The sequence below is a fragment of the Anopheles coluzzii genome, chromosome 3, assembly GCF_943734685.1.
Source record: "Anopheles coluzzii chromosome 3, AcolN3, whole genome shotgun sequence".
Taxonomy (NCBI): domain Eukaryota; kingdom Metazoa; phylum Arthropoda; class Insecta; order Diptera; family Culicidae; genus Anopheles; species Anopheles coluzzii.
The window spans coordinates 14,562,436-14,587,434 of record NC_064671.1 but is presented as its reverse complement, the minus strand read 5'-3'; the positions used below and the strand labels follow the sequence as shown (position 1 = coordinate 14,587,434).

The 24,999-nt window shown below is 41.5% G+C and overlaps 1 protein-coding gene across 10 annotated transcripts in view; it reads right to left on the bottom strand.

The window, feature by feature from the left end:
• Positions 1-272: 272 nt before the first annotated feature.
• Positions 273-24,999, bottom strand: part of LOC120954930 (uncharacterized protein DDB_G0283357-like) — a 44,529-nt gene continuing 19,802 nt past the window's right edge. For 4 of the 10 annotated variants that reach the window (XM_040375278.2, XM_040375280.2, XM_040375279.2 and 1 more), the window contains exons 3-17: positions 14,149-14,253; positions 13,187-13,304; positions 12,934-13,094; positions 12,620-12,852; positions 12,370-12,529; positions 11,901-12,296; positions 11,250-11,297; positions 10,349-10,603; positions 10,118-10,248; positions 9,965-10,043; positions 8,450-8,512; positions 7,265-7,306; positions 6,927-7,191; positions 6,760-6,774; positions 273-6,497 (exon numbers count right to left, since the gene is read on the bottom strand). In XM_040375278.2, coding sequence (XP_040231212.2) covers positions 6,376-6,497; positions 6,760-6,774; positions 6,927-7,191; positions 7,265-7,306; positions 8,450-8,512; positions 9,965-10,043; positions 10,118-10,248; positions 10,349-10,603; positions 11,250-11,297; positions 11,901-12,296; positions 12,370-12,529; positions 12,620-12,852; positions 12,934-13,094; positions 13,187-13,304; positions 14,149-14,253 — 2,193 coding nt within the window. In that variant the 3' untranslated portion in view covers positions 273-6,375. Of the gene's footprint in view, positions 6,498-6,759; positions 6,775-6,926; positions 7,192-7,264; positions 7,307-8,449; positions 8,513-9,964; positions 10,044-10,117; positions 10,249-10,348; positions 10,604-11,249; positions 11,298-11,900; positions 12,297-12,369; positions 12,530-12,619; positions 12,853-12,933; positions 13,095-13,186; positions 13,305-14,148; positions 14,254-24,099; positions 24,869-24,888; positions 24,983-24,999 lie in introns of those variants that run through there. The other 6 variants (XM_040375288.2, XM_040375286.2, XM_040375282.2 and 3 more) reach the window with 6 other exon arrangements.

Below are 24,999 nucleotides of genomic sequence, written 5' to 3'. Positions count from 1 at the left end.
GTGTGTGTGTGTGTGTGTGTGTGTGTGTGTGTGTGTGTGTGTGTGTGTGTGTGTGTGTGTGTGTGTGTGTGTGTGTGTGTTTGTATTATCAAACACAGCTATAGGCAATTAGTAAAAATCTGATATGTAGTTCATTAACGTAAGAGAATTGGTAGCAGTAGATAATTGTTAACATAAGAGAGAAGGACCTATTAATTTAAAAAAAAACAAACAGTGTGTATTTGTGTTATTTATGTTTTAATCCTTTAAGTCCAAAAGACAAAACTGTACAGTTCATTTGTATCATACTTTTATTATTTGTATTAAGTAATATTTTACAACTTGTCCTTCTATCCACTATCGTTCGAGCTTCCTTTACTAGTTCCCCTTTTCCTTTTCTTTGCTAGTCCTTTTACTAGTGTTTTTTCTTTTAAATAGCACCCGCATTTCGTCACTTTTAGCACTACCCCTGTTTGCAGCAGTGTACGTTTGTTGTGGTTGAATTCATCCCATTCGTCTGGTACGGTCCTTCTACTTGTTACTATTGTTTTCCTCTCTCTCTCTCTCTTGTTTATCCTATCACACACTTATACACACACACACTTTAAGATTCATCATCTCTATGGGTACGAAAAAGGTAGAGAAAGAGAACGTTGGCATGATTTGGGCGCCTTTTATTTATGTTTTATGTTTTAATTGTGGTATTTTTTTTTTCATCATCATCATCTTTTGTTTCTATTTTGACAGCGGAGATTTATGTTATTTTATTTTCTTTTTCTATAGAGATGCACTATTTCATCACATACTTCTTCTGCCACTGTTGTTTGAATGTAAAAAGTTGAATGAAATGTGATAAAAACGGGTAGGTTTAGAGAGATAAATGGATAGAGAGTAGGGAAAGAAACAATTGTTATGCATTGGTTCTGCTGCTTGTTTATTGTGAGTGTGTGTGTGTTTTTTTTTTTAATATTATTTGTCCCATTCTTGTTGCCACCGAGCGTACTGCAAATATAAAAAGCTACTCCGAACTCCGGCATTGAGGAAATGGCTCACTTTGATGCTAGAGTACTGTGATTTGCCAGTTTGGTAGGAATATTACCTCGTAAATGTGTAACTTTGTGCACGATGAAAACACACATACACAGAGAGAAAGAGAGTGATACAGAAACACACGCCAATTGGTTTCAAACAATTCTTCAAACTGCATTTAATTGGTAAAGATAATTCTTTACATTTCTATTTCGTTTGTTTGATCGTTACCATTCTACATGTCTTTGTTTGTTTGACGTTGCGACATTTAACTTTTCTTCCTTTTTAATTTTATGTGATTTTGTGCTACTTTCATAAGAAAATTACACACACTTCTCTTGTTTTTTTGCAATCGCACACTAATTGACTGTTCTATACAATGCCGCCCCTGGCTAGGTAATACGATCGAGACACGCAACCGATGCTACGCACTGAGCCAAAACCATGCGCAAGCCTTTTTCAGCTACCATGGCAACCACGGTATTCTGACAGCTAGTTATTTACGCCCTTGTATCACACTATTACCGCCCTACCAGCATATCAGATTCTTTACTCGTTAACATTTAATATCCCGCTTTTTTATCTATAAAAATAAAAACAAACTATTCCCAATTTCACTTATCAGACCATTTAGTTATGTTTTAGTTAATATTCTAACTGATTTTAGCTTCCTTTCGTTCGCTTGTTAGATCAACAACACACATGTAATAATAGTGAATGCATCTTATTTTGTGTATATAGAAACAATAGAATTTCTTTTTGTCTCTCTCTTTTTATTATTTTTGTAAAATCAGGTCAACGTGCGTAAATATATGCTATATTAATCTTCAATTCGTAATGTTTGCCGCAAAACTCTTTTGTAACAAAGGTACTTGGAGAGGATGGGTTCTAGCTAGGAAGTACACGCTAGAGCAGCTAAATAGGATCCATATCAGTGTAAGGATATCTCACTTTAAAATAATTTCTTCCAACATGTGATCCAACTGTGAACAATTTTCCCACCACATTGTGCTATCGAGAAGTACGCGTCGCAACACTAACTACAAATTTATACATTTAAAATGTGCTGTGCTCCACACAGCTGTTGTTTTCTGGCCTGTGTGCCTCTCATTACCATCTCCAACCAATCTCTATCTACATGTGCTCTGTGTGCTTAACGTTTAGAAAAGAAAATCCCCCTTGAAAAACAATGTAGTGCGCCGAAAAAGGGGGGGGGGGGGGGGCAACATCATGGTACGGCTGCGAAGAAGTAAGGCAACGGAGTGAGCGGCAACAACCGGATCAATCGGATATTGGTCGAGAAAGGACCGACGACGACGAGATTCGAGTGAGAAAAAAGGGAAAGAAATACATTGCGATTGATGAAGCAAAAGGGAGCAGGTTCAATTTTCATAATTTACGACGGTAGCCAGCCTCAGAAATAAGGTGCAAATCTGCAAACCGAAAGGACAAATACTTGAACAGGGAAGTATGTAATATGTTTTCCTTCTTTTTGTCTGTTTTCCTGCATATTTTTCCTACAGTTTCTATGTCCTTCTCTGCGATTTATCTACTGATGCCAAACCGTATTCGTACCACACATTTTCCCTTTTTTTTCATTTTTTTCTATTCTAAAAGGCGCACACCACACTTGGCTTTTGAGCTGCGCGTGTACAGTTTTCCTTCTTTTCTTTTTTGTATGTTGTTTGTTGGTACAATTGTATGAATTATTTTTACTTTGGAGTTTGTATTAAATCGACAAATGTTTCGCTATCTATTGAAGAGTGCAATCTGAAATTGAATGTATCTGCATGCTGCATGTTCTTACGAGTAATGTTGTCCAGCTTTTGATAACTGCTAAGTGGGCGTTTCAGCGAAAAGAGAAGCGAAAGATGAGCGTATGATATGAATATGAGTCATTGAATGCGTACAGTCGTATAGTAAAAGTAAAGTTCAACAGTTTGGCACAGTTGCTCTGTATGTTGCTGGGTAAATGGGGGTATGTCAGTATTTTAACGAAATTGAAGAAATAAAACAACCAAAACACTCAGTGTTTAGCGAACAAAATATGTACATTTTTCATCATCCATCCATCGATTCATGCAGTATTATACACACTTGTGTTGAACGGTTTAAAATTAAACAAAAAACAACCCACCATGCCTCACAAATCTATTGAATCTGTAAAAAGGTACTGTAATCGAGTCCAAAATGTAATTGAGCGCCTTTCTCTTCACCCTTGCTTGCAAGAGCGCTGTGCACATTATGTATCGTATCGCTTCGGTAGATGCATTTGTTACCCCTTTTGTAGTGCAATCGGTGTAAAATAGATTCGTAATATCTGAAAGGCATTTCTTTTATTTGTTTTGTTTCCTTGCTGCTTGTTCTTTTCCTCTAGCTTGTGGTGGATGCTTTGCTTAAGCGATCAAGAGCGCTATTTAATGTTGCAAACACGATCATAACCAGTATATCATCGTACGAATTGTTTATCTTGAAGTGGATGAAAAATGGACTTTTCAAATTGACGAATCGCGAGGAAAAGGAGAAAATTGTTATCATGCGTATCACCACCATTGGTAGTGATGTATAGTGAAGCGAACAGTTTTGTATTGCAGGTAGGCATTATAAATCAAGCCAATCAGTTCAGTATACAATAGGCAAAAGGTATGAGCTAGAAAAAGGGGTGAAAGCGATTGCGATAAATAGATAGAAAATGGGAAATGCGTACCCAGCCATTGAAACTATCGATTCACGAGTGTAGCATGTAAAAAGGGAGTGCATTTTGTACAGCGTTGAAATTGATTCTTCCCCTTACTCTGTCATCACACATCGCTCAATGTAACAAAAAGGCAACGAAAAACAAAAACCCGCTCGCTCAATCACAGCGCAAAAGTGTGACACACAGAGAGACACACGCTCATCCAATCGGATCATTTTCGTCTCAGGAACAATTAACCATACGGACATTGAAAAGTTAGCCGAATTTATCAACGAACACAAACGCAAACAGTATTTTTAACAGTGACATTAAAAGAATGCTGAGAGGATTCCGATTTACTCACTTCCTGCTGTCTGCTTTCTGCCTTTTGTTTTGCAACACATCCAGTATATGATTTCATTGACAGTGTTTAACATATTACGTGTTATTTTTTTGTACTTTTGTACACAATTTTAATTTAACCAAAACTAATTGGTTAAACTAACTAACGATTCTGTGACCTGTGGGTTTACGTTCCACCGAAGTTAGAGCATCTTAACCCATCGTCCTCTAGAAGGGGGGAGTGGAATCGATCGACATTTATGTGATTTATTATCGTCGATTCGGGGGAATCGAATTGAATAAAGCTAACAAACAATGTGTTTCGTACAGTTTGATATGTTACGATATTTTTACATGCAATACATTCTCCGTCAATCGCGCTACCCCGCAGCTTTTTGCCATTGGCCATTTATCTAACTATTGTTCGTTACGTTCGTATGTGTCGTTTGCTTGTTGTGTACCATACCACTGGGCAGGGGGTGGTTATCCTTTCAATCGGATCACCTAGCATTACCATTTATTCACGCACAGCCTGACCCGCCAACCAACCGACGACTGGGTTGCAGGTAGCGAAAGGGAAAACAAAGCACAGAAAAAGAAACAACAAATGGGGATTTGTTAAATGCAAAACGAACTAAACACAAAGTCTGCTTGAGTTGATCAAACTGCTGCTGTAAACACAACAGTCGCGTTGTAATATTACAAAACGATAATAAAAATTCATTTACTTAACCATCGCGCGTTCGTTGGTCGTAGAAACAACAAAAAAGGCCTAATTAAGTATAGTCTGCCCCCTCTCCCCCTCAACATTTTCTCATTTCGTTCGGGTTCCGTTTCGCTTCGTATTGACCTTTTGTTGCTACGTGTGTGTGTTGTATTTTTTTTTTTCTCACAAACTTTATTATCATGTTTCATTCGTTCCTTTTGTCTGCCTTTTTTCGTTTCCTAACTAAACTTGCATTAGTCTTTATCTACTCCTAAACCTAGAGCTTATCATCCCTTTTATTATCAGTAAATAGCACAATGTTTTTTTGTTTGTTTTCATTATGTTTAATGCTTTAGTGACATTAAAAAACAGAGCATTACACAGAGAACGTTACTTTCCGGGGGGGTTGTTGTTGTTTTTTCTTCTTTTGTTTTCATCTCGCAGCACATCTGTGTTCGGCATAAGATTTTGTTTTTTGTTGTTTTTTTTTTATTAATTCGGCATGAAAACAGTTTTACATTTACTCGAGAGTTTTCCTTGCTGCTTGCAATCTAACTGATGGACCACATCACTTACTAAACCTTCCTTTTTATTAAACACGTTCGTCTCTCTAAGCATCTCTCTCTCTCTGTCTCAAACTTGCTCCTTTTTCGAGCTAGCACTTTTCATCGTCCTATCGGTTGGTCAAGAGTTCATCTATGACTCTTTAAATGAAGAACAGCATTCGTTTAGAGCAGGAGTAAAATCGTAATTCAAGCAAAGGCATCGAGGTACACTGTACGAAGTTTTTGTGCTTTTGTGACAATCAGTTTTACCAAATCTTTAGTAAATCAGCTCGTTTAAATTATACTTTTGCTTTCCGTTTCATACCCGTGAAGCAAACAGAAACATTGTAAGAGCAATGTGTCTGCAATGAACAAACAGATTTACTTCTTTCCATTAAGTATGACCATAAAAACGGGGGAAAATATTTTTCCCCTCAGAGCATTTATCTAAATCTCATCGCAATAATGCTTTTAACCAACAGGAGGAAACAACATAAATGTACAAAAAAATACACCATATCACCATATGGGAAGGACAACATTGGAGGAAACTGTTTGTGAAACAATGTTTAAACAATGCTCTTCACAAAAATGTCACAACATCCACGGGAAAGTGTTGTTTTTCGCCCTCAACTAAACATTAATTTGCACACCTTTACACCAACCAGTTCTAAAACACATCTAGTTAATGTAACACTTTGTCAATGCAACACGCAACGTGGGGAAAGGTTTTGTTGCTCAACCTTAAAACATAACCATTTTGCACAGCTGTCCACTATTCTATATGATCCTGGTATACTACAAACTCTCGCCGTACGCTAACAGCTCTTCACACTCACACACACACACACACCTTATCTTTAACTATAGTTTATCAACGTTTGCGGTCAGCCTCAAGTAACAGTTACTCATTAACTATTTCCCTCCACCCACCCACCCACAACAGTATGTGTGTGGTGAGTGTGTTTACGTGTTGTGTCGTCTGTCGTTTGTATTTCTGTCGCTCGCCAGTATGGGTGCCTGGTTCGACGGCCTGGGTCAGCTAGCGCATCGGGCTAATAGAAGTCGTTCGGTAAGCCGTCCCAGTTGGCCTCGCACTATTGTAAATCTCGTCGAAAGCTGTCCTCGTCCATCGGGTCAATCATCGTGCTGGTGTCGGAGAGCATCTGGATGCTTTGGAAATCCATATGACCCAGCCCAAGGTCTGCCTCGAAATCGTCTACAAAAAATAATATAAAAAAATACTTATTGCATGTAGATGTGCACTGCAAACTTCATCAAACGCCAAAAGCAAAAGCAGACATTGCCAAAAACAAGAGCAAATTAAATTGTAGAATTAGGCATTTGGAAACATGATTCTCATCGAATGGAGCGTTTAAATTAAATAACAAAATGAGAACGGTTCGCCAACAATGTATACTTATTGCACACGCTTAGCAAATTTACACCACAGACACTGTGTATCATGATGGTTTACTTACCCCTAGTCGAATAATCTGCAAATGGATGAAGAATGAATAACAATCATTAGCAAAGAACAGATGTGGAGATGTGTTCATGAAATTTCGCATCGTTAACGAACACCGAAAAAAAAACACAAGAAAACACGAAACACATCGAGCGTTTGGGAAAATGGCATTATGCGTACCTGTAAAAACGATCTCCGGTATCGTGGGCGTTTGGGGCTCGATAAGCGATTGGGTGTTGGGAAGGCTGAGCAGCGGTTCCGTCGTCCCGTTGTACATGTTGCTCATGTTGGTGTTTTGCATATTCTGCATATTCTGACAGTTGATCGAGTTAAGCTGGTTCGTCTGCTGCGTCGCTGTCTGGTGGACTTGCGTGTGCCCATTGCCATGGCCGGTGTGAGTGGGTATACCGAGACCATTGTTCATCGTCAAGTAGGTTTCATCAAACTGCGGAAAAGAGCAAATATTACATGTTAAAAACCTGTTAATGCATTAAATGCTACTTTAACCTTACACTTACCCCGCTAAAGACCATTTGATTGGTGGTAAAGTCGGTATCACCCTGTGTGTGTGTGTCCAAATGGGGCGCAACGAACGGTAACACAAAAACCGGTAACAACAAATAAAAAAAACAGTAGAGAAAGAAAGCATGAGAACATGTTCGCCGTAAGTGTTCACCGTGGGGTGGCACGCAAAACTTCAAACAAACAGATATGGAATGAAAATGAACGAACAACCGTAAGCCGGAAAAAACAGGACAAGAAGAAGAAGAAGAAGAAAAAGAATGCAGAGAAACTAAACACGAGATACATGATACATGATCCACAACGACAAAGAGATAAACCGAAAGACTTAACAAAGAGCCAGCACAAACGGACACAATATGCTACGCGTAATAGAATGGCGATGAAAGTGTGAATCAAAACGTAACATCAAAACGGAAAGAAAAGAATGGAGGAAATATTATAATGATAGTAGCAAGCACAACACACCATTTACGACAAGCGAAACTGAACGGAAGCAGATAAAGAGGTAAGATACGAACGAAATAATGTAAAACGTATTCACAAGAGAAGCACAATACACAAACAGATAGAAACAAAACAAAAAATCACATGGAAAAGTGGAAGAAGAACAACAATCATGCAGCAAAATGGATTATGAAAAACCCAAAACCGTATGGTAAAATGCGATAAACGATAAGAAAATTGGTTAGCTATCAAATGTTCTTCCTTCCTTAATCATCCGTAAACGGATGATGCTGGATATGAAGAATAAACAAATAGGAATGTTGTAATCTTTACTTTGTTCATTTCGAATTTCAGTTTTCAGAAGCCAATACGAGTACGATGATCGCTTTGAAGCGTACGGAACAGAATCAGTAAAGCTCAACCACCAACAGAATTTTGGATGGCAATCAAGCCAATTTTGAAAGTAGTATACACGTTCGTACAACACTCTGAACTATCGAAAGCTTCACGCACAAGTGGTTGCCAGAAACAAAAACCAAAACGTTGCATAAAATGTACAGCAAACCAAACTAAGCTAAACCAATAAGTAGACACAAGTGGAGCGAAGAAATGTAATACCACCAAAAAAAAAAAACAAACTTTAGCGATAAACTAATACGTTCAAAAAACTTCATATTCTATAATTCGCATGGTAAAAAAAGGGTGTAAGTAAATGGAATAAAAACGGTATCAACCTGCACTTGCGCGGTTAATGTACATCCGGACTCTACTAGACTCTGAACCAGCGTAGTCCAGTCCTGCTCGGTAGGTAGGCAGAAGAGGTTGTGCGCAGTTTGATGCATTTGAGGAATTGATTTTTGGTGTGTGTGTTTTTTGTTTTCGTTTGCAGTTTTGTTAATTATTATGAAATATTTATTATAGTTCACGGCGATCGCACACGTATTCAGAGAGGAAAGAGGGGGAAAAGGTAAAACAGTAGCGTTGCGTTAATCAAGCGTTATTCAATACATTTCAGTAGAAGGACAGTGAAAAGTAAAAACAAATACGTACACCGGCAGGGAGTTAGTAAAATACATTGTAGCCAAGTCGAAAAAAATCGAAAATAAAGAACAAAAACAATAACATGAAACATATTGTACGTGAGAGCGTATAATACAAACAGAAATATAACATCAGGATAAGCTCCTACGGATAAGCTTCACACATTAGCCAACAGGGATTCAATTTTCCCGTTCAAACCAATGGGAATTGGCAATGGGAATGCTTTTGTAATATAATAAGTTTTTAGATCGAACCAATCCCGTCGTAAAATGAATTCTAATTATAATGATATCATCAAGTTCTGGATCAAGATCTGGAATGAACCGATTCATAACCTGGAAAGGTAAAAACGCCACGATTCTAGTGCCCAAAAACGAAAAGAAGGTTATGTGATGTACTAGCTTGCACTGTACTACCTTCACTCGTTTGCCCTGTATTACTACCGAATTGGTGCAAACTAGTGTCATTTCAGATTCTAGTACAAAACTCATCTACTTTTCACTACATGCTACCATCCTCTGATAAAGAAACAAATGAGTGATAAAGTAGCGAATAGAAAGAGCTGTTGATGTAAAGGCACACTGTCACAAAACTTGATATGTAATACCGTAGAAGCTCGGGAGAACAACACGAACACAAAGACTGTACGGTTAGTCGTTTTGTTAGCGTAGCTCTAACATTACAAAACACAACCCAAAATAGGGTTACTTTAGGGTTTGGAATGATTTTGGGTTTCGTCTAAAACGGACATGTGTTTGATTTTCGTTCTGCTTTTTTTGTTTCAAATGAATGACAAGGAAATGATAAAGCAGTAAATTTTGAATCGAAACGACGAGGATAACTCAACACAAAGGGGGGGAAAGATAAATCATACATGTAACAAGACAGCACAGTGTATATATCCAATCATTAGAAGAAGTTAGCAGGATGAGAAGTAGATGGGCTCAAATTCAACGGAAAGAACCGAACAATGTGAACAATGAAGATGGAATGAGATATGGTGAGGTATGTGTATGCACACACGAGTGACGATGTCGATATAGAGAGTTCAATTTTGGCAGGATGAAGGTACAGACGGGGCGCGGACGATGAAGGATGCATGGATGGATCAGAGAACTTAAAATCAACGACATTAACATCCGATGCTAGTGAGTAGACCAGCCATGGCAGTCGTCTTGACTATGCGCAACCGAACGAAAACCACTTACCAGTGTGATGTGTTCCAAATACTGTGGTAGGGTGTTCTGTACGTAAACGTCACTGGTTGGATATTTATCGTAAGTTGGTCTAAAAGGAGAAAGAGGTTTTTTATGAAACTCTCTGATACCAACTAATGCCGATGCTTTGGTTTAGTGTCCTACCCATTGTTACTGCCCACCGTGTGGGACACTGGACTGCAGGGTGCACTGGAGTTGGAATCGGGATTGTTCACTAGCGCAAGCCCTGGACTGGAGCCGGGACTGGGTCGGGTTCGATAGTCCGACATAATTTGCTAAGGAAATAGAAAGCGTATTAAAACACACAAGAAAACATTGTACTGCCCCAAAACGCTAATAGAGTGAATGGTAAAGCGTTCTGCTGACGATACATACCGGGGACATATTTCCATGAGATCCGTACAGTATGCTTTCGGGTGAGTTCTGGTTGGGCGACGCCAGACCGTCGGTGATCTGAGTGAAGCTATCGTAGCTTATCTGATCCAGCGTTGGTATTCGCTGCTGCTGTTGTGCTTGTTGCTGCTGCTGCTGCTGCTGCTGCTGTGGAGACTGTGCTTGTGGTTGTTGCTGGTGTTGCTGGTGCTGCTGTTGCACTGACTGCTGCTGATTAGTGTCATAAGTATTGTTGACCTGACGAGCATAATAAGGAAAAACACATTTAATACTTGAAAAAGCCACCCAAAAAGGGAATCGATGCAAATGGAAAGAACACAATTTTACTCGTACGTTTCATAGATTTTGGTTCAATTGGCTTAACACAGTTCATATCATTGACCATCACGTGTATAGGCGCATGGCGAGAGAAGTGGCACGCTTTTGTTTTGCACAAAGAAGAGCACATTATCACTCGCAATTGAATAAGATTAGTTGGTATAAATTTAGCAGATAGCACACAGAAGTTGGCATAGCTGACATTCATTCTACTTAGCGTGCGTTTTTTTTTTGGTTTTGGTTTTGCGCTTACAGAAATTTATATCGAAAAGAAGAACAAAAAGAAACTAGCTTGCAAATTGCACGACTGTACAACTGCGACGTAATTACACGTACTATCGAACAACATAAACAAACGACAACAAATGGCGACAAAATCGTACAGCGATACAAATACTTTAATAACTCACAAAACTTAAAGAATTATGCAATACTGCGGCCAGATGAACGGCCTTCACAATAAAACAAAACTTTAAATTGAACTGAGACAATGTGGGGGAGAGAGCGAGAGGTAGAAAAGGATCGGTATGAAATAATAGAAAATAAAATAAATAAAATTATATACCTTCGACATAAACGAATATCTATTACTATCTGGTACAGATAAAAAAGGCTGCAAAAAATTAACGATGAGAGAAAGAAAAATAAAAATAAAACAATAGTAAATATAACAACACAACACGTTCAACAGGCAAGCTGCAATTGAGAAGGAAAGATAAATGCATATGTGATAGAAAGGTAGGAAGGAAAGGGATGGCACGGCGCATGTGTACGTGAGTTTGTTGGTGATGAGAAAGCAACAGTAATGGAATACAGTTTGCGAATGGGAAAAATGGGCATAAGGGAAAAATGTGTAATGAGCGATAGATTAAACATAAGTAATAAACTTTAGATATAGCTAATTGGTATTACACTAAGCAAGAAATAAATTGTTAGAGTGTACAGTAATGAAACAGTGCAACAGAAGCACTAGCAGTGTAAGAAAACTACGATACAACAACTGTTTGAGGAGTGTGTCAGTGTGTGTATGTAGCAAGGAAATGGTATCTTTCAGTGCAAGAAAATTACACCCAAAGCTCCAGCTTTAGTAACCTCTGTACCCGATTGGCTTTACTGTTTCTATCGTTCGCTGTATGTAAGTGCTGACACAACCGTTTTGTATGTAACGCTCCACATATCATATCCCGCCAATTACACCACCCAGCACCACACTCACCTGACTAGAGATGGTTTGTGGCTTTGCTTTCTTCCCCTTAATGCCATTGTTAAGCGTTGCGCCATTGTTGTGATTCACAGCGTTCCCCATGTTTGCGATCGGGGCCACCGACGACGCACTGGGACTGCAGCTGATACCGCTGCCGGTCGGGCTGACGGACCCACTGTTCGAATGGCTGGTCGGAATGGGATAGCCGCCTCCAACACTGTTGCCACTGCCGCCACTGCTGCCTCCTCCTCCTGCTCCGCCTCCTCCTCCGCCGCCACCGGAACCGTTTCCTCCGGTCGCACTGCTGACGCCACCGCTGAAACTGTTCGCTCTCGGGTGCGGATGGTGGTGATGGTTCTGGATGGCAGAGGTTGGTGAAAGCGACGAGGGTGAGGTACCGAGCGGGCTCTACAAAAAAAAAGAACATTTATTGATTTCAAACGTTCGAGTTCGAATCGTGAGAAGCTTCCCGATTGCTTACCGGACAGTAACTGTGGTTTTGTCCGTTCGGATCGTACTCTTGATCCAACGTTGCCGGATACATGGAGGGATAACCGACGGAGGTCAGGTCGGGTAGCGAGCCCGTGTTGCTCGGTATCGGTATCTGTATACTGTCGGGATGGTTTTGCGACGGGTAGATGCTAGATGAGTGTGTGTGTGTGGGAGAGAGAAGATAAACCGTTTGGTTAGAATAAATCACAACACATTCACAACGCTCGTCGTAAACTCACTTGATGCCGGGTAGCCTGGGCAGGGCGGTAGAGGAGCGTGACCGGATGTCCTGCGTCGATCCGTTATCGTGATGATTGCTCGGATGGTGATGATGATGGTGATGATTATGATGGTTGTTGGTCATGTGGTTGTTGTGTACTTTCGAAATGTGTTGAGCATTTGAAATCTTTCTTTGCACTGTTGGGCTTAGCGTTAGAGGTGTGTGAGTGGTCAGATGGGTGGCGTCTTGTTGCTAAAAAAAAAAAAAAAAAGGCAAGGAGACAGGGCAATCAATCACAAACGAACAAGTCGTTGTGGCGTTGACCGAGCTTACCTGATTTTGGCAGAGACTCTGGTGGATTGCCGAATCCGAGATCGAACGGTGCCAGTTGCTTTCCATCGGGGGAATTAAATGAACCGTACTGTTGCCGTACGGTGACGTGTCATGGTTTCGACTCGATTGCCGATTACGCATGGGTCCTCCAGGCGTTCGCCCTACAAGACACAAGGTACAATGCACATTAATTTTACCGGTTCTAGGGTAACCTTCTGCAAGAATGTTGCCACCTGGCTATGTGCGCCCTTACCTCTGGATTCTCTCGTATGGCTCGGTGTGCTGGCTTTGGGAGATATTTCCTTTTTCACCTTGATCGTTTCCGGCTGCGTGTAGGGTTTCAGCTCCGTCAGGTTTGTACCATCGTCCGCCTGTAATGGAGAGAAATTCTGGATTAATTCAACGTTGTCTTTAAATTATTTTTTTTTTATAATCAGAAAACAATACTTTATTGAATCCATCAAGAAAAGATAGACAAAGAGACTTAGTAAAAGGTCAACCATCTTCTATTCTATGTCACCATGCAAAAGGACCGGGTGGCAGGGCAACAATCACTAGGCGCATCCATCGGATGGAATTGTTTTGAAACATTAAAAAAACTATTTTTTTTTGCAAAGAACGTGCACAAACATCATTGAAAAAAGGTGCTACGGGAAATAGAAATTCGTTTCTAACTAAACCTATACAATTCGTAAAACAAATGAAAATTGTTTCCTATTACTTAAATCTTCAATTATAACATAAACATAATTTAATTTACATTTTTATTAACAAATCGCTCCCTATTTTGACTGTAAACCATCATTCAACGCATTATACTATCAAACCACTAATACTATTAGCATGCAATTTCAAAACAAAGGGAATGTTCATATGAATCAATAAACTTGAAAGCGAGAGTTCATATGAATCAATCAACTTTCAAATAAAATCGTATCAAAAGTAAAAGAATCAATTAAAACAAACTAAAAAAACGTAATGAAGTTAAGAGAAAACGCATCAAATGAGCTGAAAACAGATAAATTGCAATCGAAGTTGGAATAGAACCATACCCAGCTAAGAAAAAGGCTATTCTACCCGGCAAAAGCAAACCACTACTACAGAGCTCATACGGTTGAAAAACAATAAAAACGTAAACAGCAACATCAATAATGAATAACCAACAAACACAACAAGTGAACCGCTGTTCGCGGGCACGGCCAAAACGATAAAAACCTTTTCCTGGTACTGTTTGTTTTCATTATTGACGTTGGGCAGGGAACCGCCTCGAAACGTGCCCAGCGTGCCCGTCGTCGGCGACAGGTTGGCACTCTTGGACGCCTGAGATGGATGTGTTGTGTGGTTGTGGTTTTTTTTTGTTCAGATTTTTGTCAAGCAAGATGACACCGAAAGGGACACACACACAACACGGCGGCGTTAAAGTCGTGTTTGATGATGCGATGATGATTTGGTGTGGTCGAAAGGATGGGGCCCCGAAGGGAATTCGTACGAAGCGCAGTAGGTATGGGGTGGGCCGATGTTTGCGCCTCGCAGGGAGGCGATTGGTTCAATAGTGTGTTGTTGCATTATTTGTATATTCCACCCGGCGCAATGTGAGATGACGGGATGGTCGTGGAATTCCGGAAGCCGGCCGGTGACGCAAGACAATCAAAAAGTGCGAATAAACAAACAATCAATTATCAAACATGGCAAAGATAGATGGCAAATTGGATAGAATAATGTGTGAAACAGATAGGTAAACGGCGTTGGGAAACACGTCTGAATCAATGCTAATACAACTAAATTATTTTATGGAAAAGTACTGACTATCTAGGTGACTAAGCACAAATCACGAGTCGAAAATATTCACCCAACATTGAACGTAAAATTAAGCAAACTTCAAACAGCAAAGTTAAACAAACCCAATTCCCATCTTCATCTTCTATATTTACGATCCCTGTTCCCCACGGAAACTGATCAATTTTTCAAGCAGCTTAACTCAAGCCTCAAATCGGTATTAATCTTTAAATAGGTGCTCAACGACCGTCATAATGTGTTTCGCAATCAAAAACATGCTCAAAACTCATCTAGACCAGTGCGTGAAGCGAAGAAATCACCACCACCACCACCAGTGTCATCGGAGCATCTTCAGCAGTCCGGTAGGTACGACGACAACGACGACGACAACAGAAGCGTTGACGGATGATAGTGTAACAACCCCTGGCAGACTATGTATATCATCATATGGCCACCGAACATTGGCCCGAGCACCCGAGGTGCTGGGTGACATTTTAAAGCATGGCTTAAGATTAATTAGCTTTCAACACCTTCTTCATCTACCCCTTACCCGGGGCCATCATACGCGTTGACGTTTTCCCGCGTTACAAAAGGAGAAGGAGAATAGCTATCTTCATCTAATGCGCCTCTTTTGACTTGCTATCTCCGTTTACACCACACCAGTGTGTGAAGCATCTAAATGAGTATAGGCCACACTTTTGTCTTGAGCGGGAAGTCCTAGTTATGAGATTGGAATGTGTAACGCGCGTTCCCAACGCAACTTCATTAGTAATTCCATACACCGAGGCTGAAGAGTTGATTGATGTTCCTATACCACGGTGAGAGGGCGGTGATGCACGAGAAGGACCAGAAATAGTAGTATCTGATTTAAAGGAGTACGTGGTGTTTGGTGTTATAATAAGAAATTAGCGACGATCCATCGTTACTAAATAATCACAAAGCAACTTGATTAATGATTATTTTTAACCGTTTTGTATGATCAGTTCAACAATATCTCTTTGCAGCGTCGAAACATCTGTTGTTTGCTATCTATCTATAATTATTGGAATTTGTTTTTATGTATATAAAACACCTGTGAGGCGTGTTTGAACAGCATGAAATTATGTAAAATATGTAAAATAATAAACTACGGGTTTAAGTTAGCATTTGCGCCTGAACCATCTCACTAAGCGCCTGACGGTATGCAATATTAAAAACGATCAATTATTCGATCAACCAACAGGATTTGCAGGACATGCCGGCCTAAACAGGCTTTATTAGGTTATATCTATTCTATTAATTAAGTTAAATCTGTTCGTACTAATAATATAAAAAAAACATATTTTCACTCCAAATGAAGTACAGTCCCGAGCTCCCGAACTACGCGGTTTATGCGTTGCCGAGGCAACCGCAAAACTCGAATATCCTCTGAAGTCCAATTTGAGCTGAAATGCATTCTATGAGTAGATTTATGTTGTTAATTTTAGTATTTTTTTTACCCTTAACCATTTGTTCAATACCAGTCTTGCATTAATTGCAACATTGATATTTCTAACATTTGATCGATTAAAAAATATTAGCAAAAAATCAATTTGCGGAGTTTTTCAGGGATTCTATAGCTGTGGGATACTTTTCTGACTCTTTCTTTGAACTTTATATGGCATGAATTGGACTCTATGGCACCTTTTTTGGACATTTGGATTTTGGACTCATTGGGAATTGGCTTTGTCTAAATGGAAATTCTTATTGGAGTTCATTTCGTATAAGAAAATGTCATTAAAGTATTCCACTACGGTGAGAACCCGTGAAAAATCCTATAATTTGTAATCGAAATTTCTTGGAGCAAATTGTACTGATTTGAAGCCTAAACTGTTAAATTTATAAAACAGACAGACTGTATTAATATTCTATTTCTTTACAAGTTCAAAATCATAGATACGGTAAAACAAGCAGAAAAAATGCAATATCACATACTCATATAACAAGCCGAACGCAAGAACCGCAATTAAACCTAAAGAGAATACCATATCACAGCAACGTGTTGAGAATGTTTTAAAATTAAATCCTTATGTCCATGTCATACAAGCGCCTCAGATCGCTGGCCTTCAGAACATGTGTTTTGCTACGTTCCGACATGTTTCACAGGCACACCACTCAACAGCAGTGTTTGCAGGGCTTACATAGTTGCGGTGTGGTTGCGCTTTTTATCCATTTTTCATCATTAAGATTGCCCCGCATTGCATCATCAAAACATTGTTTCCCGCGAAGCTTTTCCATGAATCGGGGGAAAGCTCTCATAAACTTTACTGTGTACTGTGTATAATAGCACTTGTTTTCATTTAGTGATATCATCTATTTCGAAGCGATATTTATAAGAACAGAGCGATTATCCTGTGTTTAACAATACTGCGCAATCGAGACCAGTGGTAGGGAAAGGCTTACCTAAAAAACCCTATTCGATTTCATTTAATTAGCTTTTTTCCCATCACAGTCGGGGGATTGTCGAGTGAAACCAGTATGAACTCCCCTCCCCCAATTGGTTCGATAATGATGCACTCCAGAGTTTACACAAAATCCCATACGACTACTGCTGGAAAATGCTTCGCCACAAACTGCATCATCGTAATCCGTCGTCAACTGTAAGTGCGATGTGTGTGTGTGTGTGTGTGTGTGTGTGTGTGTGTGTGTGTGTGTGTGTGTGTGTGTGTGTGTGTGTGTGTGTGTGTGTGTGTGTGTGTGTGTTGCGTTGCATTTTTTCGCAAATTGGATAATTAAATAACACCCAAAGCCGATAGAGAAGTAGCAAAGCAGATGCAACTTGTTTTTCCCAAGTTTGTCTCTCTTTCTTCACTCTCTCTCTTTCTCTCTTGCTCCCAAGTCATTCTCACGCACACAGCCAAACTATGGGGGCATATACAAAGAGACCAGTGAAGAAAAAAACAAAGACATTTACTAAACAAAGACTCAATCTCACACACACATCAACACTCCTTACTGGGAAAACATTTTCTTTCACCATGCCGCCTCAGGTGCGTCGGGAGTGTGTGTTCGTAGCTCCGTATGTATGGACCTTATGGAGTTCGCACATACACTGTCGTGCAGTGGTAGCTCGAGCAGGAAAACCCCACCACCCAAAAGAAGGTCCTTTTCCGCGCGGCAAACCAAAAAAAAACAGTGGCCGAGTGGGCTCGACCACCATTATCATTCTTTTGTTCTCTGTTGCAAGCCCTCCCTCCCGACCACCGCGCCATTATCAGCAAACGATGGGGCTATCGATGGCACGCACACACCATTATCACACACTGATGTGGCGAGAGCGCCTCGAGGTAAACAAAAACTGACGCGTGCGCGCGCTTTTTTGTGTGCTTCGACTGCTGTGTTTCCCTTCGTTGTGTGCGTGTTAGTCAGTGAAGCTTTCACGGTTGCGACTCGCCGCACGCACATACACAGAGTTGCATCATAATCTCAAATATGAGATATGCTGTTCTCGGCTGTGTATCGGCAGTATAATGTGTATACACAACAGACACTCCAAATATACGCGTCGTGCTGCAGCCGGGAGAAAGAGAACACGATCGAGGAAAAGCAAGCGTAGCGTATCATCGACGGCAGCAACAGCGAGCGCAACCCGCTGATCCGCTCAAATGCAAAGTGATATGCCCGGTGTGTGCTTGTTTTCCTATGGGATTCTCTTTCGCTTTTGACATCTCTCCCAACTGGCGTTATAATATTGGTGCGTGTGTGGTAGGCACGGATCGATCGAAAACCCGCCGATATGAGCGTGAAACGAGCTCCACGCGGGCATGAAATGAGTGACACGCGTAACGCGAATGAAGTGGAAACCAATCATAAGCGCGGCAAATACTTTTTCTGCTCCCTTTCGCTCTCTTTCTCTCTGCTTAGTACTGTTTTGTGTCTATGTGTATTGGCTTCTCCCTTCAATATGGTAATTGATTTTTTGTACACCATGCAAACCGGACACCCGCCAACTGTTTGCGTTTTCGTCTATTCCTTTGGCTGGTTTGGCTGCTGCTGCTGCTGCTCGGTCTGTTCGGCTCAACAGGTCACAACACCAAGGCACACACATGCACGGTCGTTCGGCCGTTTGATTAAACAACATTAATTAAACATATTCCCTTCCCCACTCGGTGGCTTACATTAAGTGCAAGATATACTGTGTTTGGTAAAACACTTAGTGAAAATGACACGCATCAGGGGTCGGGGGTTTTGTACGGTGTTTGCACAGCAACGGTGTATAATAGGATAAAAGGAACGTGCCTAATATATGTAATTTACCTACCAATGCCATGTTCTGTTAAAGGTTGAGACAAAAGATTGTTGTAAAAAAGGCGTCAGGCTAAATTTTAGATATATTTTAGGGAAAAGAGTACTTCAAGCAGTTCGACAACCACTGGGCGTCTCCATCAAGGGTCCTTCTTTTTGGGGTCCTTTAATAACTGTCAAGTTGTTCGATATCTAGACGGACAGTGGCAATTTAAAGTATTTCAAAAGTATTAAATTAGGACCTGAGTATTTGCAACATTTGTTACAGTGCGTCGTTGATCAGTAGAATGCGACTCAGCCAGTGTCATAGCATTGCCATACGATCATGCATGAAACAGTTTATAAACCATGGTTGAAATGCCAAGTTATTATCTGTGTAAAATGAGTTCAAAGAAAATTATAAAATAAAAAAATGAAATGTTTTCCAATGTCTATGAATTTGTAGAATTTCATAATGGAAACCTTGAACAGTTCCGTTCCCGCTCAGTGCTTGTTAAATTATAAATGTTTAAATAAAAGCAAACACAACCACGGTTTCATTCTACATCTATCGATGAATGATCGAAGAAATCAAAAGGGCTCCCCTTAAAATGAGAAAAAATAACAGCCTCAACAACTCAACAGACCGATCAAATGATCATTTCGATTTGGTTTCATAATTACTAAAACCATCATGATTATTATCCAGTGTTGCGTCAGCCAGACAACGTCCCGAACGCTCAGACGCTCACTGTTATTAAATTATAAATACACTGATAATCAAACTAAAACAGAAAAGTTTACTAGCAAACTAATTAATTATCCGACCGTCACTCTATCAGAATCAGCCTCCGTAAACAATTAGCACCAGTTAGCGAACACGCTTGGGCTATCTCTCTGGTTCAACTTTGTTTAATTAAAACTCACACACACACTGGTAGAGGGGACGTTGACTAGCCGGTTTCTGAACTGAACGGGAAAAACAAAGTAAACCAACTCGAAACTGAACCACCACGCTGCTGCTGCCTGGCGGAGTAGTTTTGTTCCAACTTAAAGCTTTTTTTATTGTATCTTCCACTTGCCGAAATAAGCTATTGCTTTCTACCGCCGTGCAGAAAATAGCAAGCCAAAGCAGAGAAGCCAATAAACATGAGGGCTGAAGAAGAGTGAAGTGATGAAGAACATCAGAAACAAAACAAAAAACAAAACTCCCAAAGCTGTGGGCTGGCGTTGTACAAAGGTATTTCCTCCACTTTGCTTTATCATGAAACATAATGGAAGCGAAACAAAACTACAACACCGCGAAAAGAAAGGTTTCACACAAAGCGAAACAAGCAGCAAAGAGAAGCACTGCACAAAAGAGGAAAGAAGGCCATTCCTGTGCTTGAGAGAGAGCTCGTAAACGGTATATATTATGAAACGTGATTCTCCTCTGCCGACTCTCTTTTGTGCGATCGACCGAAAAAAACGGGTTCTTCTTCGTGGCATATTTGAACGGTTGCAGCCAAACAACGTTTGAGTACCAACAGACTAGCCTAATGTTGGGTAAATCTGTTTCAGATCCATGAATCTGAATGAATCTTTGAAATGATTCAATGAGTCTGAACCTCGGTTGCAAAGATGCATGTATCTCGAAAGATTCATGAACCTCGAAAAATTCATGAATCTCCAAAGATTATTGAATCTCGAAAGATTCATGAATCTCCAAAGATTATTGAATCTCCAAAGATTATTGAATCTCGAAAGACTCATTAATATTGAAAGAGTCATGAATCTCCAAAGATTCATATATCTCCAAAGATTTATACATCTCCAAAGATTCACGAATCTCTGGGAATTCATGAATCTCAATGAAATCATATATCTCATACCAGCCTATACAGGCTTTCGGGACTTCTTGGCAAGTACCACGCAGCCGGATAGTTTCTTGCTACGGTGAGACGGCCCATGCAAGGCTTGAACCCACGACGGGCATGTTGTTAAGTGGGATCGCGCAAATACAATGTTATGAAAATCATATATCTCTAAAGATCAATGATCCCCTGGAGATATATGTATTTTGATGAATTTTTGAATCTTTTGGATTCATGAATCTTTGAAGATTTATGTATCTTTCGAGATTCTTGAATCCATGGAGATTTTGTGCATCTTTAGAGATTCATGAATCTTTGAAGAGTCGATTCGAGATTCAAATCACTCACCACTGAAGTTTTATATGAATGAATTGAAACGAAAGATTCATGAAACGCAACACTCTACAGCAACAGCCCAGCCCAGGAGGAGGTGTTGGAGTGTGTTGGGCAGAAAACCTCAGCAGCGTTACTACCAACACCGCCCCCACCCCAGCGCCTGACGATGATGATGTATGATTTTGTGTGTAGCAAACATTTCAATTTAACCCCTTTTCTTCCATTGATCTGCTGGTACGCGGGGTAGTACGGCAAACGACGCAATTTATTGCTTCGCCCTAATGCCTGTTTTTGTGTTGTTTGTTTGCTTTAACACACAAGGCAATTGCGTCCTTTGCTAATTGCTCAATCCATCTCTTGCCATCGATTCTTTAGTGATAGCTGAGTGTGGTGACCTAAGAGAGAGCAAGAAGCAAACAAGAGTGTAAAAACTGCACCCTTATTCCACGCGATCCTCAAAGATGCTCTTCCTCACTCTCTCGGAATGCTCCCAAAGCGCTATTGATAGTGGACACACACACCGACACTCTCCATTAGCTTACTTTTCTCCCCCTCCCCACCCTCGTGACGCCCTACAGAAAACACGGGCGAAAAAAGTCACCCCTCTCTCTCTCTCTCCTGGCCAACCGAACACGGGCCAGCGGGTGAAAAAGTATATAAATAAACACATTGTGACCCACTGCACAACACAACGCGCAAAGGCAACGTAAACAATTTTTGGCCCCGTACGCAAGTGCTGCCATGTTACAACTACAGAGTAGTATCGCCATCACTCCAAGGGGGGCAGGGGGTGGAGAGGGTACTTGGGTTCGCGGTGTGACCGTGAGTATAGCGTACGCTCACATCAATGCATGCGATTCGTGTGGATTGGTGGTGAGTGTGCTGATGGGTTGGAAATTGCTTTTTTTCCTCCATATGCCAGAGAGGAGTTCAATCATTAGGCGGGAGGACTAAAAAGGCACACACAAAAAGCTTCCCTTCCTTGTGGCCTCCTGTACCTTTTGCCACACACACACACACACAACATTCGAGGCAAACCGGATGATCGCAGAGGGTGAAAAAATCAAAAACAAAAAAAGCCATGCGCCCCCATCAGGCCGCGATCGACAAAACAAAAAACTGCCAACGATCGTGTTTCTAGGACGACAGACTGAGCCGTGAAGGAGATCTCACAAAGCGTCTCCACCGCGCGTTTTGCACCCCCTGCCTGCCTTCCCCTGTGTGTGTGTGAGCGACTGTGTGTTTCCGTTCGTATTTTTCCTGCCTGTTCCACACCATGTGCCACTTTCGGTGACGTTGAGTTTCTATTTTGTCCCGAAACCCGTGCCGAAAGCATGCAGCTCCACTTCGCCTCCAACCCGACCCGACCTGTTTCACTGTACTGGTTGGTTTATGGGTAAATTTACTTTGGCATTGAACAAAGCGCAATGGCCGGCAAATAATAATACTCTGGTCTGGCTAACACGAGCGGCAACACAACCGATAGGATAACACACCGGAAAGATGAAGCCAGTGAACGTAATATGTAATGTATGGTAGCGATGTTGGTACAGAGTGGGGTGTGTGTGTGTGTTGTTTTTTTGTCGTTCTTGTACGGCAAATACGAAGCATAACAAAAATGCCTGCACATGAACGGTGGTGTGCGGCTGCTGGATGACCTAGAGCTGACTAGAATTTGAGCGCTTGAAGGATACCGGAGTAGCGGAACCGCTGTGAGCGACTGTTACATCATGAAACAGAGCGAAACAGATGATGGGAAGCAAATACATTCGGCTTGAGAGAATTAAAATTATTCGCTTTGAATATTAAGCAGCTTTGGCAAATCGGCAGCATTAATCATACCAGTTGCTAAAAATTAGGAAACAACACGCATTAATCAAACGATGCGACGCAAATAAAACGACTTAATTCTCTCCCCTCCCCAAAATTTGCAAATATGCTAAATTGCGATCTGACGACTCGTAGCATGCCCACACAAACACACCTTTGAACCCATCAATAACTAATCACACGCGTTGTTGCCAAATTCCATAATAAAATGACGCAAGTTAAACAGGATAGCCGGGGAAAAAACCCCCACACCTTCGACAATAGATAAGCTTTACGCCCCAAAAGCTAACAATCGTTAATAGCATCCGCTAAAAATCGAACGACATGCCAAACGAGAGACACCTCCCTTCAGACACGATCATCCCTCCCGAGAAGCGCTAAAAAACTGGATTTAAGTTCGTCTGCCAAACCCATATTCCGCTTCCCAAAAGCCTGCGCTAATGCCATGCGCCACGTTAAAGAACTTTGCAACAAGTAGAGCTCTCCCGCGGCAAAGCTCTGGGCATGTGGTACGGGGGAGGCTGTGTTTATGATGATGTGAAGCAGAAGAAGCAGGAAGACGCCTCCTCTTCTGCCCGGCCCGGCTAAGAACGAACACGGTTGATGAGCCGTCCACGCGTGTCCGCGGCACCACAAAACCGGTCCGGGTGGTGGTGGGTTTTCGAAACGCCAACAGCACCAAACAGCCCAAAAGGCACAGCACACAAGCCAAGCTCCGACGCGCGCGCGCGCTGCTGAAGGTCAAGCTCGATTACGTCGTTTAGAATTTTTTCGTGCTACACACGCGCGCCTCCCAAAAAACCGCACAAAAAACCCACGACGCGCACACGAAACGACGAACCCACCTGACTCGATGGAGCGCAAAACAGAGGGAAGGGGACATAGGGGACGTTGGAAATAGCCACCTTCTTGCGGCCGGAAAGGGGGTCTCTGAATAAACGACTGATGATGATCACGCACCTTTAGGTGACGCGCACGAGCAAGTTACAAAATAAAACTTAAAGCAAAAAAATGCCACTTTCAGAAACCAACCAATCGCTGGGTGTTTCTTTGCATGCTTTTTTGTTGCGTTCTTAAACCCAGACACAACCTAACACCCTAACTACGAACTCCGGTTGGCACCATTTACCCTGCGATCGAAGATCGGTGACACTTCCAGCATCGTCCGCTCGAACTCCTGCTGCTGGAGCTTCATCTTTTCCTCCTGGATCTTGATTTTGTCGCGGTACTTGCGCGGATTGGTCATGTTGGGGCCGGTGCCGCACCTAGCAGTGCTGCTGCCCAGCACCTTTTCCACCGCACTGGACGCAATCTTGAGGCGACACGGAGTGGCCCTCCTTTCGGTTTGCTGCTAACGGAATGGGAAGGGCGTGTAGCAGAAGGCTTCTCACACAGACACCACACCAGTACACCGCTGCTACTACTTGGCTTATCAAGATGTTTGCTACACGCGGTGTGGTTTACAAAACGAACGTACGGAAAACAACTTCCACAGTAGCACACACTAGCTGCAAACTATTTTGTAACTTTTGTAACTTTTTACTTCACTAAAGCTGCCACAGAGGGAGGCAAAATGCTCTTAAAACAACACTTCCTCCTTCTACACATAAACAGGCATAAACGTCTCCTTATTTCTTATACACGCAAATTTCACTATCTTCAGATCACCAAATAATAAACCACTTGTTATACGCAATATTATAATATTATTCAAATCAGTTGCTAAAATCGACACTCTGCCGCACACGCGCGCTCTTGCTCGTGTACGCAGTAGAGGTTAGCTCCCGTTCCGTGAAGACGCCAGAATTGAATGAAACGCTGCTCATCCACTCACAGCTCGGTCGGTGTCGGTGCCCCGCCGCTCGGCTCAGGCCGCGAGATCAGCTCAACCGTGCTCAACACCCCGAGTGGAACTCACCTAACGATCTAACAGAGCGCAGAGAGCGCTGCGCGATGTAACGCGCAGCCGTCCGGCGGCGGCAAACGACCAAACAAACAACATAAAGCGCGAGAACTTTTGCGGCAACGT